The sequence below is a fragment of the Chamaea fasciata genome, unplaced genomic scaffold (genome assembly GCF_029207755.1).
Source record: "Chamaea fasciata isolate MVZ Bird 193981 ecotype frontalis unplaced genomic scaffold, bChaFas1.0.hap1 SCAF_3, whole genome shotgun sequence".
NCBI lineage: Eukaryota > Metazoa > Chordata > Aves > Passeriformes > Sylviidae > Chamaea > Chamaea fasciata.
The window spans coordinates 111,808,623-111,822,462 of record NW_027094088.1 but is presented as its reverse complement, the minus strand read 5'-3'; the positions used below and the strand labels follow the sequence as shown (position 1 = coordinate 111,822,462).

General features: G+C 41.7%; 1 protein-coding gene across 2 annotated transcripts in view; it reads left to right on the top strand.

Annotated features, from left to right (window-relative positions):
- Window positions 1–13,840, top strand: part of MSRA (methionine sulfoxide reductase A) — a 239,774-nt gene that overhangs the window by 138,352 nt on the left and 87,582 nt on the right. For both annotated transcript variants that reach the window (XM_066180120.1, XM_066180121.1), the window contains exon 4: window positions 2,744–2,848. In XM_066180120.1, the coding sequence (XP_066036217.1) occupies window positions 2,744–2,848 (105 nt within the window). The remainder of the gene's footprint in view (window positions 1–2,743; window positions 2,849–13,840) is intronic.

Below are 13,840 nucleotides of genomic sequence, written 5' to 3'. Positions count from 1 at the left end.
CGTACTGGGAACTGAGGTCAAGCTAACTGGGCTATAATTACCAGGATCCTCCTTCTCACCCTTTTTGTGAATGGGTGTCACATTGCCCAGCTTCCAGTCACCTGGAACCTCACCAGTGAGCCAGGACTGTTGGGAAATGATGGAGAGCGGCTTCACAAGCTCATCTGTCAGCTCCTTCATCACCCTGGGATGGATCCCATGTGGGTCCAGAGATTTATGAACATCCAAGTGGCTCAGCAGTTCTCTGACTGCCTCCTCCTAGATAATAGGGGGACCATTCTGCTCCCTGACACCATCTACCAGCCCAGGAGGGCAGTTGTCCTGAGGACAAGCTGTCTTCCTATAAAGACTGAGGCAAAGAAGGCATTAAGCACTTGTGCCTTCTCCTCATCTGCAGTTACTAAGTTCCCTCCTGTGTCCAATAGAGAACAAAGGTTCATCTTACCCTTCCTTTTGCTGTTAATAGATTTAATAGATCTAATAGATTTAATAGATTTAATGCCGTTAATAGATTTGTAAAAACACGCCCTCAGAGACGTGCAACACCTGTTTGTCCACAAACTGCAGGGCAAACTGACATGCCACACCCTCAGAGAAGTGCCACACCACTTTGCCTGTGAACTGCTGCACAAACTGCAGTGCCACACCCGCAGAAATGTGCCACGCCCACAGTGATGTGCCGCGCCCTCAGAGATGTGCCGCGCCCTCAGAGATGTGCCACGCCCACAGAGATGTGCCACGCCCCTGTTTGCCGACTCCTGTTCTCCTCACTCCCTAGAACCCTCTTTTAATCACCCCTCCTCTGGCCGGAGGAAAGCCCTGCCCTGCATTTGCATGGCTAACGAGAACAGTGTTGGTTTTGGAGAGCTGGACACACTACTGGTCATGGTCTCTTTTTTTTTTCTCAAGCTACTACAAAAGTCCCAATTTGGGCTCCACCAAGTTCATTATTTTTGCTGATGGGCCACATTAAACCACAAGATCTGGAATAAATTTCATCCCTGGCCTAAGTTGGCCATCAGTTCTTGCTGCAGACTATTTCACTTCATTATTAAGCCAATTATCTCTAACTTGTATTTTTATTCTGCTGAATGGATGATCCTTTCTGCTTCCCACCATCCAAATTTGGCTTCAGGTAATGAGGTCCTTCCCTGGACTGTAAAAGGCAGAGAGGAATTGGGTCACAGTTGTGGACATCCTGCAGGACAGGGGGACCTGGCTTCACTCCAGCTCCCAGAGAACCTGGATATTCTCTTTTCATCTCACTGAACAGATCTGTGTTACAGTAATAATGGGAGCAATTTGATTTTATCAAATCTAGACTACAGGTATCCCAGATGTGTCCTCCTTTACTCCTCTACGTCCTAGACTAATTTTAATCCCAGTCTTTCAAATCCCTTTCATCAGCTGGCCCAGTCCTCTGTGCCTCTTTTTGGTTTTGTTTCAGGCACCCCATTAACTGATAAAATGCTGTCACACTTTGCCCCATCGTGGATCTTTAATATTTCCCAGCATCCTTTTTATTTCTCTCTATTTTTTTAAAATTCAAATTTCTCCTCATGTCCCTACTGAATCCTCCTCAGTTACTCGCAGAATCAGATTTTTCTTGTTTGGTGACAGCTCATTCAGGAGCCATCACTGGGCCAGATTCACCCTCTGTGGAATTCCTTGATCCTGTTGAAATCAGTGGAATAAATCTGGACTTTGTGCTGGTGTAAAATAAATAAAAACCTCCCTAATGTGATCGAAGAACTTAATATGTCCCCACCAAAAGGCAGATCGAGTTTATTTTTAGATATTTACTTCAAATGATTTAATTGAAGGGCGGGATTTTTTTCCCCATTCATAAATAGGTATTGACAACAAAAATGTCTAATTTTTAAATTATAAAATACAAAACATATATAAAACATAAAATGCACTTTGTGCAGTGGATTCTCACCTGCGAACTCTGAGCACTCATCAATATCGCTATTAATTAAAATTTAAGTGAATTACGTGGCCAAACCCTTCAGAAGTTGGATCTTTTAATAATATTGTGAGTCATAAACACATCAGAAATGAAAAAGTTCTCTCCAAAGTGTAACTGAAAAATAGAAATAATTTTTTTAAGTGCTATAACATCTGCTAATCTTCCTTGTATTTCTGCTGTCATAAAATTTGAAGTTGAGCCAGGCTTTCTTTGACACTTTTGAGCCTGTTGAATATTGTGAAAGTCTGGAATTATTTGTGTGATCCTGTTTAAACACACCCTTGACATTTGTTTTTATTATCATCAATATTGTTGATATTTTATAATAGTGATAATTATATTATAATCAATTATATTATCCATACCTCCACAGAAACAAAACCCAGTCAGGACAATTAGATATAAAAGTTTTTGTATTTTAATGCTCTAATTAGAATATTTAAAATATTTTTCTAGTTTTCAATTATATATTTGTTAGCATAATTATTTTGCTCTCCTTTGAGCTAATAAACTGCTGTAATAACTGTCTTCTTGTCTCTCTGCATAGTTTATTTCATGATGGCCCTGTCTGAACAAACAGATTTAGTAGAGTTGACATAAATATACAATATTGTGCAGAAAAGCTCAGGTATAAATGGTGCTAAATCAAAGTATTTTTAGGAAAACATGAAACAAAACCAAAGGACTGTGCTTGGAACTGCAGAGACAAAACCCTGAGTGTGCCCTGGCTAATTGTCACTGCTAAAATCTGATTTTATTTTGAATTTGCAGGCAGAACTGGGCATGCTGAGGCCGTCCGGGTGGTGTTTGAGCCACAAAACATCAGCTTTGAGCAACTGCTCAAGGTCTTCTGGGAGAATCATGACCCGACACAAGGTAGAGTGATGAGCGAGCCAGTATTTAATTATCTTACTAATTACAGCTGGGATAATTAGTGTTTGAGCTGCATGGAAGAGATGAACCTTGAAATCACACTGGAGCTCAGGAATATGATTGCAGACATTTATTGACAGAGAAAGAGAGGGAGAGGGAGAATGGGAGCACAGAAGCTCTGAGTGCCCCTCCTCCCTTACAGCTGCCTGGGCTGGGAAAATTCCCACAGAGTGGCACAGGAGACAATGGAAAATTCTCTTCAACTTTGATTATGACAATTTATTCTGTAATTTCTTTTGTCTCTTCAATTAGAGCGTATTTCTTTGAATCTTCAAATTTTCTATTATTTTATTTTATTTTATTTTATTTTACCTTATTTTTTACTTTATTTTATTTTACTTTATTTTGTGTTTTTTAAAGCAAAAATTATTGTTTTGTTTTTCAAAAATATTTGTTATTTTGTTTTTTTTAACTTTTATTTTGTTTTATATTTTATTTTATTTCGCCTTATTTTGTTTTTTAATTTTATTTTATTTTGCTTTATTTTATTTGATTTTATTTTATTTCATTTCTACCCTTTATGCTTCATCACAGACTGGATTTTACATTTTTCAGCGATACTGAGTATATTTTGTGATTTGAAAAAGGAAGCAAAAAGGGGGTTAGAGATGTTGTGCAGAGTGGATCGTTCTACCTATCTGCCTTTTCCAAACCTTTGGATTTAATTTATCCTTCTTGGCATAGGTTTTATGCTGACACGGCCCGCATCTGTGCAAACAGAAATGGGAAACTGTGTGCGGAAAACATTTTGCATGTTTATAGAGTTCCAATAAACCTCATCCCTTCTCCCATTTCCCAGAAACACTGCACACAAGTAACTCATTTCAATATTTGAACAGCCATCGTAATTATGCCACTTGTTACCGCATCTGGGAACAAAAAAATTGCAGATGATACCTCCAAAATGTGATGCCATCCTGGGAAAGAGAAACTCAAAGAGGAATCCAGGGACTATTGTGGATAAGTGTCTTCCACTGAGCCCAAAGTGGTTATTGCAACTTCTGCCTGTATGGAAAGGGCTTGAGTCAGGAATTTTCTGTCTGCAGGGCCAGGAAATCAGAACATTTTGTGCATTTCCTCTGTTGCCATCCCAGGGATCTACGGAAATATTGCTGGGGATTTGAAGAGGGACAAAAAGAGGATATAGAGGTCAGAAAACTGCCCAGTGCTGGGGATAACCAAATAAAGAGAGAGAGCACCATGTCAGGGAGGGTTGGGTTAGGGTTAGGGTTGAATATTCTTCTTTCAGAGAGTGGTTGGGCACTGGAACTGCTCCCCAGGGAATGGTCACAGTCCTGAGGCAGCCAGAGCTCCAGGAGCATTTGGACAACACTCTCAGGGACAGTTTGGGATTGCTGGGGTGTCCTGGGAGAGCCCAAGGAATTGGATCAATGATCCTGGTGGGTCTCTTCCAACTCAGGATATTCCATGATTGAATGACCAAGTCATCCTTGCAGGTAGCTTGTGACAGGTTGAGCACCTGATCCCAATAAACTGGGACAAGCTCCGGTAGCTGGGAGCTGCGGTTTGGAAAGTTCCACTGTGGAGTGAAACAGCTTCACATCCCTGAGTGTAATTAAACATTGGAGTATTTTTCCTTCACCATCCTTTTGAGTCTTTCAGAGGGGATAATCCATCATTTTAAAAGAGGGGCTAGATTCCAGTCAGGAGAAGGAATCCCGTGATTCTGTTGAGTGTGGTGGCCCATGCTGTTGATTTATGAGCCTCCCTTTCCAGCCCCCTGCCTTAGAACTGTGTTCAGGATGATTCATCGGCACCATCCCTGAAAAACTTGGAGCTCTGCATTGAGACAGACCCTTCCCTGTGGCAGGAGGTTGGAACGGGGTGGTCTTTAAGGTCTCTTCCAAACCATTCCAGGATTGTGTGATTCTACGGCAATCTCCACCCTCAAATCATGCTGCTGGGCCTTCCTGGTTTTCTTGTAGAGTTTATGAAAGAGTTTTTCTTTCTGTCCTACCAGTTTTTGGTTTGGATCTTTTTCTTGCTCTTTTTTCCATTTGGATTAACAGAAATTGGCCATCACCAGAGAGTGGCTTCTTTCTTTCAGCCTGGAGAAAAGAATTTTCAGGGCAACATCATTGAGGCCTTCCAGTACCTACAGGAAAAACAGAGAGGAATATTTACAAGAGCCTGGAGTGACAGGAAGAGAATAGCTTCAAACTTAAAGGGAGTAGGTTTAGATGGGATATTAGCAAGGAATTCTTGGCTGTGAGGGTGCTGAGGCCCTGGCACGGGGTGTCCAGAGGAGCTGTGTCTGCCCCTGGATCCTTGGAAATGTCCAAGGCCACGTTGGAGATAGCCTGGAGCACCTGGGATAGTGGAAGGTGTCCCTGCCCATGACAAGGAGTTGGAATGAGATGGTTTTTAAGATCCCTTCCAACCTAAACTGTTCTAGGTTTCCATGACTCTCATGGACTGGTTGTTTTGATACATCAGGACAATTGGCCCACATGTCTTACTCATATGTTTGGATTCTTCCTGATTGCCAGGGCTGGGAACTGATGGGCAGGAATTTATGATTCTTCATCTTTCAGGTATGAGAAATGGATATCTGCTGAAATAATTTGGACAACACCCACCTAATCAATCTTCTGCCATGTCTGTAGTCTTGGCTTTGGCGGTGGTTGGGATCAGGCTGTTGCCTACAGAGAACTGGGAAGTGCCTGAAGGACTTCAGGGCTTTAGGATGACTGAAGTTCATTATCTGGGCGCACTGATACGTGGATGAAGTGTAGTAGTTGTGATAACAGGTCAGATAAACTCATCAGCTGGATTTATGATTCTTTCTGGCTCTAAACCAAAGAAAAATCATGATATTATGTCTTTATATCCTCATACAACTGAGGTTCCGCACTGTTCCAGTCTGTGCTTTCAGAAGAAGGCTGGATGTGGCAGATGTGTGATTCACTCTTGGATTTCTGGCAGCTGGGAAGCATCACCTAATTAGCCCAGGCAGGAGGCCATGCTAATGTGACTGAATTCCTTCTGGGAATGAGCTCCTGTCTCCATGTGACACTGAGCCATGGAAACACATGAGTCCTTCACAACTGTCTCAGGCACCTGTGTGGCACGGCAGTGCTCAGTGGAAACACTCCCAAACCTTCATCTAAGCTTGGATCAATAGAATTTCCATGTGGTTCTTCCATAATAATTTGCCAAAAGTGAGAGAATCACTTTACCCCTGGAAAAGATGAAATTGTTCTCCGATGACTTTGCACGTCCCAGCCTCACACAGGTTGCTTTACCAGGGTATTTTTATGGTTCCTTAATGCTACACCAGGGGAGGTTGGACACCAGGAGGAATTTCTTCATGGAAGGGACTGTCAAACTTCGGAAGGAGCTGTCTGCTTCCTTTTGGAGTCCCCATCCCTGGAAGCGTCCAAGGAACACTGGAACTGGACGTGGCACTCAGTGCTCTGGGCTGGTGACAAGGTGGAGATTGGATTTAATCTTGGAAGTTTTGGAGGTCTTTTTCAATTTAAATGATTCTGTGATTCTGTGATACTGTTGTTCTAATCTCAGTCCAAGAATTTTGCAAAGCTCTTCACACCTCATTCATATTTCTTGATTTGAGAAAAACCTGAACCACAAGGTCCCAATGTCAAATTCCTGTTTTGTAAGGTAGGGATGGTAGAAGGTCTCTGAGTTGGGATTGTTTCTTTGCCTTGCTTTGTACCTATTCCCTATTTTTGGCTTGCTGTGGGAAATGTGGCTTTATGTAAAGACACTGCAAGTGAGAGTTACCTCTCCGACCTACAGTGTTTTTCTCCTTTGAAGTTGAGCTGTGTGCACACAGTGAGTTTTATTCAGGCAGCCTTGTGGGAATGCAGGACTCAGTCTGCCAATGAGAAGATTTTGACTAAGAAGATAAATGAGAAGATTTCTTATTCATGAAATGCAGCACAATCTTTGGGTGAATCCAGTGTCTCGTACAGCAAGTGCTGAACTTCTTGATTACAGCTCTCATTTAAAAATACAAAAGCTCAGTGTCTTTTATCTTTTTCCAGAATTTGGGGGAACACCATTTCACCCCTTCTACCCCCAGCAGAGATAATGGACTTGTCTCATTGTTCTGGGGTCATTAAACATCAAATGTGTACATCCTGTGGCAGATTAAGACCTTTCAGTATTGGTTTAGTTGGTACCAAGTTGCTGAAGAATACACACTGCAAGTCCCATCATTCATCATCATGTGAGTGTATTAATATTCAAAAACTCCTGCTTTCCGAGCAGTTGTCCTTTAGAAGAGACTGACACCTCACTGGGATTCAAATTGTCCCTGGGAAGGAGCCCGACTCTTGTTTAGGGAAGCTCTGGAGTGCACAGAAGTCAATTGAAAAGCAGGAACCTTTGATCAAATCAAACAGTTGAAAGAGATCCTCCCCGATGAGCATCTCCGAAGTGTGGGGCCCTGACAAAGTCCTCCTGACTGTTAATTTAGGCTCTATTTTATAATTCATTAGAATTGGGAGACTGAAAAAAGCAACAAACAACCCCCTGACTTCTGCCAAGTGGCATATGGCTGTCATCTCTGCTCAGCCTCCAGTGCCCTGCTCAGCATTCCTGCTCTCCCAGGAATGAGCAGATCTATAAGAGGATTGCTCTGGATGGCTCTGTAAGTGCTCGAGATCTTGTTTCTTTGTCATTGATACAGAAAAGAGGGATGAATGGGATACGCCAAAAATACCGCAAAAAAATCTTTGTAGATAATTTTATTTTTTACGTTTGCAGAGGTATAGGGGCAAAGTCTCTATTGCCTGTTTTTTTTACTGGGGCCATCCTCAGAGCTTTTCAGATTTTTTTGTACTGTAAGCCTGACTGTCCCCTTAAAGTTGCCTGCTGGCACTCCTTGCTGCCTATGCTAAGTGACTTGGACTTTCAGCCCATCAGTTTTTTGCCTCTTCTGTAGCGTCACAATTTCTGTAAAGGAATATTTGACTTCCCTGTTAGGGAAAAGGGTGAGTTTCCCCTCTCTCCCCAACCTTTCTGCCAGATACAAGCTCTTTCTTTGTGTTGACTCTGGCAATCACAAAGTTCTCTGCTCAGGCTGAAAATTAGCCCTGCATGAATGGAAGTGAAACGGGGTTTCCAGCCAGGATTTAAATTGCCAGGAGCAGGAATGCTGGTGGGATCACCCTTCTGGCATCAGCACTGACCTGCAGTGCCTGAGCAAGTTCCAAGCCCTGCTGTGCTCCTGGTCAGGGAGGAACGTGTCATGTTGGATCAGATCAGGAAGTTTGGCTGCTCTTTATGGGGTATCAGAAACTATTTCTCCAGACCTTTGGAAAAATCAATCTGATACCACAGGAGAGTGTTTGGCATGGTGCAGATGTGAGTCCTGTAAAGGACTTTAATCTTGTAATTGTCCTGACCTGTGCGCTCAGCGATTTCAACCAGTTCAAGATGACTTTAAAGAAGGGCTCCTTCTTGCTTACATGGTCTGTACAAAAGTCGAGCAGGCAATAGAACTAATTTCTTTTTAGAGCAGCCTGGTCTAGTGGAAGGTGTCTCTATCCATGGCAGGAGATGGAGCAAGATAATCTTTAAGGTCCTGTTGAACCCAAACCATTCTGTGATTCTGTGGAATCGTGTTTGGGAGAAATGAAAAATCCACTTGCCTCCTTCATCTCTGTTCTCTCCTGAGCACAGTCCAAACCAGATTCTTGTTTGGGTAGTTCTGCTCCTCGCATTCCTCAAAAGTACCCAATCATTCCCAGCCCATCAGAAAAAACTCGGGTGCAGCTACAGTTCCCTGTGGTGAGTGCCTGTTGTCCACAAATCCCATCATTTTTCATTCCTTCTGTCTTTCTGTTTGGATTTTTGAGTTAGTGGCAGAGAGGAGGCCAGGACTCCGCAGCTTTGGTCACTCTCTGACCACAGGGTGAAGGGCAAACCCTTGGCCACCGCTGCTCAGGGCCTTCTGGAATTTCCTCTCCAGCCTTGTTGATCCTTTGTAAATACCCAGAGAAGCAAAGTCATTGTAAGGCATCTCATTCCCCCTTTCCCGTCAGGGACAAATCCTTATCTTGCCTGTGTTTGTGCAGGAAATGTAAGCAGGGCTGATGTTTTTCCAGCAGTTGAGGACCATCTGTCCTACAACAAACTCATCACCTGCCAGACTTGTTCAGAACATCTCTCAGTCCATATGTCTTGTGTATCCATGATAAAGAAGAAATGTAGGAGCCATTTCTCCTTCCTGTGACCTTCCAAACACGCTGGCATTTAGCCTTGGTGCTGATAAAGGAGTTCTCCAGATTAATATCTGCTTTTCGTTGTGCTGACCCAGTTTGCTTGCAGAGGGGATATTTATTTCTCCCCAGATTTGAAGGCCTGTACTTTTTTTAGACATTGCATAAGGAATCTATCATCTGCAAATAATTAAAATTAGACACTAGAAATGACATTGTGTTGCTAATGAGCAGATGTGTCTACTTATACCAGTGGAAGAACAGCTGTACACATAAAAAATGCTGCAGCCACCCTAAACCAACATTTGGTATTCTGCTACAGGCCTGGAACTTCATTTGGAGATTAAAGGGGAAAAAAAATAATCTCTCCTTGTAAAATATAACCATTTTTATGTTTTGCCTTTATATTTTTGTAACTCGCTTCCTTTTATAATTTGAGTGAGATTTGTGACTCTCAGATTAAAGCACCTTTGTTGTGTATTTCAAACGTTATTAAGAGACTTGATGGTCTCAGCATTATTACAAGGTGTAACAAAAACCAGTAGAAATACAAAATCTATTGTCGCCAGGCATATTAAATATATTCAAAATAGAATTACCAGCCCCTCGGGGAGCCATTCTTGGTCCAATACTCCTCAATATTTTCATTAATGACTCGGAGGATACAGTGAAGAGGATGCTAATTAAATCAGTAGTAAAGACATTGCTGGGAGGCTCTTGAAGGAAGCGAATAAAGCAGAGCTCTGTGTTGATAAATTAACAAAAGCCATGGAAATCGATGTGCCAGGACACAATAAAGATAAATGTGTGGTGATTCCTGCAGGGCTGGACACTCAAGAGTAGAACTGGGTTGTCTGATAGGAGTCTTTCTGTTGCCTTCTTCTAATTTCTGCTCTTTCCAATGAAATTCCAGTGGTGGGGCAGTTGATTGATGCTGACTCATCCCACCAGCAATGAATTTAGTCCCCTGGCCAAAATCACCTCCAAAATACCTGTGATTTGTGGTTTTTTTTTAAGTAGTAAACTCTTTGCCAGAGTTGCGCTTTGAGAATGCAGCTTCATCTCCTTCCTGAACCGAAATCTTGTATTTTGTTGTTCTTACTCTCTGTGTTTCTCCAGGAGTAAACAGGCATTAAAAATAAATAGGTGTTATTAGGCTGCTTTGCATCCCCAGGAATTTCAGCTGCCGTGCCCTAATTTGCATGTTAGACTCTTCTTATCCATATAAATTAGAATAGACTTTTCCTGACCTATATTTGCAGTTTAGGAGATGATGTTTTCTCTGCATCATTCTTAATGAAGGGGATTATTAACCAGAGCAGTGGTTGCTGAGGTGGGCTGAGCACTTTGCATTTTGAAGTGAGTGGTGCTGAATCAATTCTGGCTCAAGGGCAAAAGTCCTTCTGGGCTCTGAATTCCTCTTTCAACTGCTCTTAGGTTCTTTATTTTACATCTGACAAGGATGTGTGGATCTTTTCCCCAGAACTACTGAAAATTAAAGCTCTGACACTGTGGGAAACATGAATCCACCTGAGGGAGGTGAGATTTATACTGGATATCAGGAAGAATGAGATTATATTGTATTAAATTATATTATATATAAAATATAGTATCATGTGGATCCCTTCCAACTCAGAAGATTCTGTGATTCTGTGGTATATGAATGAGATGATCTTTAGAGGTCCTTTCCAACCCAAACCATTCCATGATGCTGTGGTTCTATCTGTGAAGCCAACGGGAATGTGGTGGGAATAACCGCATCTAAATTTTCATGTGTTTGTAGAATTAGGAGAGGGCAACCTTAGAAAGTCTTTTTCTGCAGATTTTTTTTGATGGATCTTTCCTAATTCTTAGGCAAGGAAAACAATAGATGAAGTCAAAACAAAGAGATACCAAACATTGTTTTCTTCTTCAAATAATAGTGAATTTACTGTACTTGGGTCTGGAAATCTGAGGCACTGAAGCGTGGCATCATTAATCATAGTTTATGGTGATTATTAGTAGGCTTTTAATCTTTGTTTTTGTGTATAATTAGGTACAAGAGGTCAAAGCTGACTCTCTTCTGAACAACAATGTTTTCAGTGAATGACTGTTTTTCTCTGCCTGCAATTTCCTTGTGCATATTTATAAGAGCACACTTGTCTGTGTTTTGAGAGAGCAGTGTCCCATGAGCTTATCTGCTGATAAAAGCAAATGACAACACTATTATTTTTATTATCACTAATTATTTTTATTACTATTGCAACAGCACCTGGTGGATCAGAGTGGGTTTGGATTCATAGTGCTGGCAAATGCCTAAATTGAGGCGAGGTACTAATGAACAGCAGATAAATGAAGAGAAAGGAGAAGGCACATGAAGAAAACAACAGCAAATCTGTGTGGTTCCATAGCTGAGCCCATGTGGTAACTGGTCTGAATCCCTGCATTTCTTAATTGTATTTTTCCCCGTCATCTCTTGTTGTCCAGCTTTTGGTAACATCACAGCAAAGTTAATCTCTGAAGAAAATCAGCGATGAGGCCCTGATTCTGATGCCCAAACAGAATTGCCTTTGCCATGTCAGATGCTTTTGGGCATTATTCCTGTTTTCCAGCAGTTAGAAAATGTGGAGCTCATTTGTGCCCTCTGTCATGTCCTCCAATCTCTTCCACACATCCCTGCTGCATGCATTTTATTTGGGATTGAAGGCTATCAGGATCTCCAGGCAGGTTTGTCTCACAAGCACAGCCAGGACGGATAAAGGCTGAGCTAAATCCACTTAAATTTAGATGTTTGCATGGGCATGGAGGGGCTCAGCTCCCACAGGTGTTAGGAAAGATTTGGTCAACACAGTTGACTCAAATGAGGCATCAATGTTTGGTCAGTTTTGGTTGCCTGAACCAAAGCTCAGCTCCAGCTTAACCAATAAATATTGATAAAGATTTCATTCCCTTCCCATGTTCATAGAATCATGGAATGGTTTAGATTGGAAGGGACCTTAAAGCTCATCCCATTCCACCCCCTGCCATGAGCAGGGATACCATCCACTATCCCAGGCTGCTCCAAGCCCCGTCCAGCCTGGCCTTGGAAACTTCCAGGGATTCAGGGGCAGCCACAGATTCTCTGGGCACCCCTTTTTAGGGCCTCACCACCCTCACAGTCAGGAATTCCTTCCCAATATCCCATCTATCCCTGCCCTCTGGCAGTGGGAAGCCATTCCCTGTGTCCTGTCCCTCCAGGCCCTTGTCCCCAGTCCCTCTCCAGCTCTCCTGGAGCCCCTTTAGGCCCTGGAAGGGGCTCTGAGCTCTCCCTGGATCCTTCTCTTCTCCAGGCTGGACATTCCCAGCTCTCTCAGCCTGGATCCAGAGGGGCTCCACGCTTTAGGGCATCTTTGTGGCTTCCTCTGGAGTTTCTCCAGCAGACTGAGGTTCATCCAGCTCCCAGACAGATTTTTAAGAGAAAGTACCTCTGAAAAAGCCTAATGCCTATTTATGGCAGAAAATGTCTAAAAATCCTGTCTAAACCAAATTATTTAACTTTTGATTAAAGTGAAGTCAAGTCTGATTAAACTAAAAGTCTCCTACAATAAGATTGGTGCCATTAAGGATGATTTATGTGCATAATTCACTGTTCTATTCATCTGTTCTGTGCACTACTGGTAAATATGAATTTTCAATTAATAATTAGAAATGGATTAACACTTTTCCCTGCCGGTGATACTTGACTTAATACTTGAGCTTTGTTACACTCATCCAAAACAAACCTGTGAGGAGTTTTTTTCTGGGCTCAGGTTGATGATGCACTTCCTTCAAAGGTCAAAGAGCATTCAAAAGTGCATTTATACATTGTTATATCTGAAGGAATTAATAAAGAATGAATATACAGGGAACTTCTCTTCTAAACAAAAGAAGAGTCTTTGGTTTCCTTGAGAATTTCTATTTTTTAAAAATATAAAATTGTAAAATATAAAAGTATAAAATATTTGAAGTGTTAGAGGAGCAGTATTGCTTCTGGCACGTGAATCATGGAAAAGACCACCAAGATCTTTTAGTGCCTAAAGAAGACCAAAACCAGAGTTTCCTCCTTGACACTAAAACCCGTGTATATTGAGAACTTTGTAAACCTTGTTGACAGTGTAAAACTTTTCTTTATTATGTACAAGCTCAATAATTCTTTTAAACCTCCTGAAGAAACTATTTTCTATTTAATTTATACTCCCTGCACCACAGCACCTTGAAAATCATCCAGAACTCTCAATGCACAGCACGGTAACGAAATTCTTTTCTATTAACATTTTTCTCCTTTAATCATGTGCCATAAAGAGTTTTACTTTCCCCTGGCAACTTTTAAGCTGTATGGATGTAATCATTAGAGTGAGTGATGACATCAAGCCAGGGTGACATGGTGCAATTGATTTTTACTAAATAATGATATGATGAGCTGGAAGAAGGAGTTTTATTAGTCTTAACTCAGCAAGGATTGATTGGGGAGAAGGAAATGACCAATCCGTATCTCAGGTTGCTGCAGGTATAAGAAAATAAGTGACAGCTGCAGAAAAGTCTATAAATCACGGGAAAAATTATGATAAAAATAAGAGCTATGAACTGCCCTTTAAAATTTCACTGGATGGCAGAGAAAAGTTGAAGAGACCTCAGCCATTTATCTCCATTATGCCTGGGATCCTCCGAGAATAGCAAAGTTGACGGATGATGCCATTACATTTTTTTTATTATTTTTAAATGGAGAGAA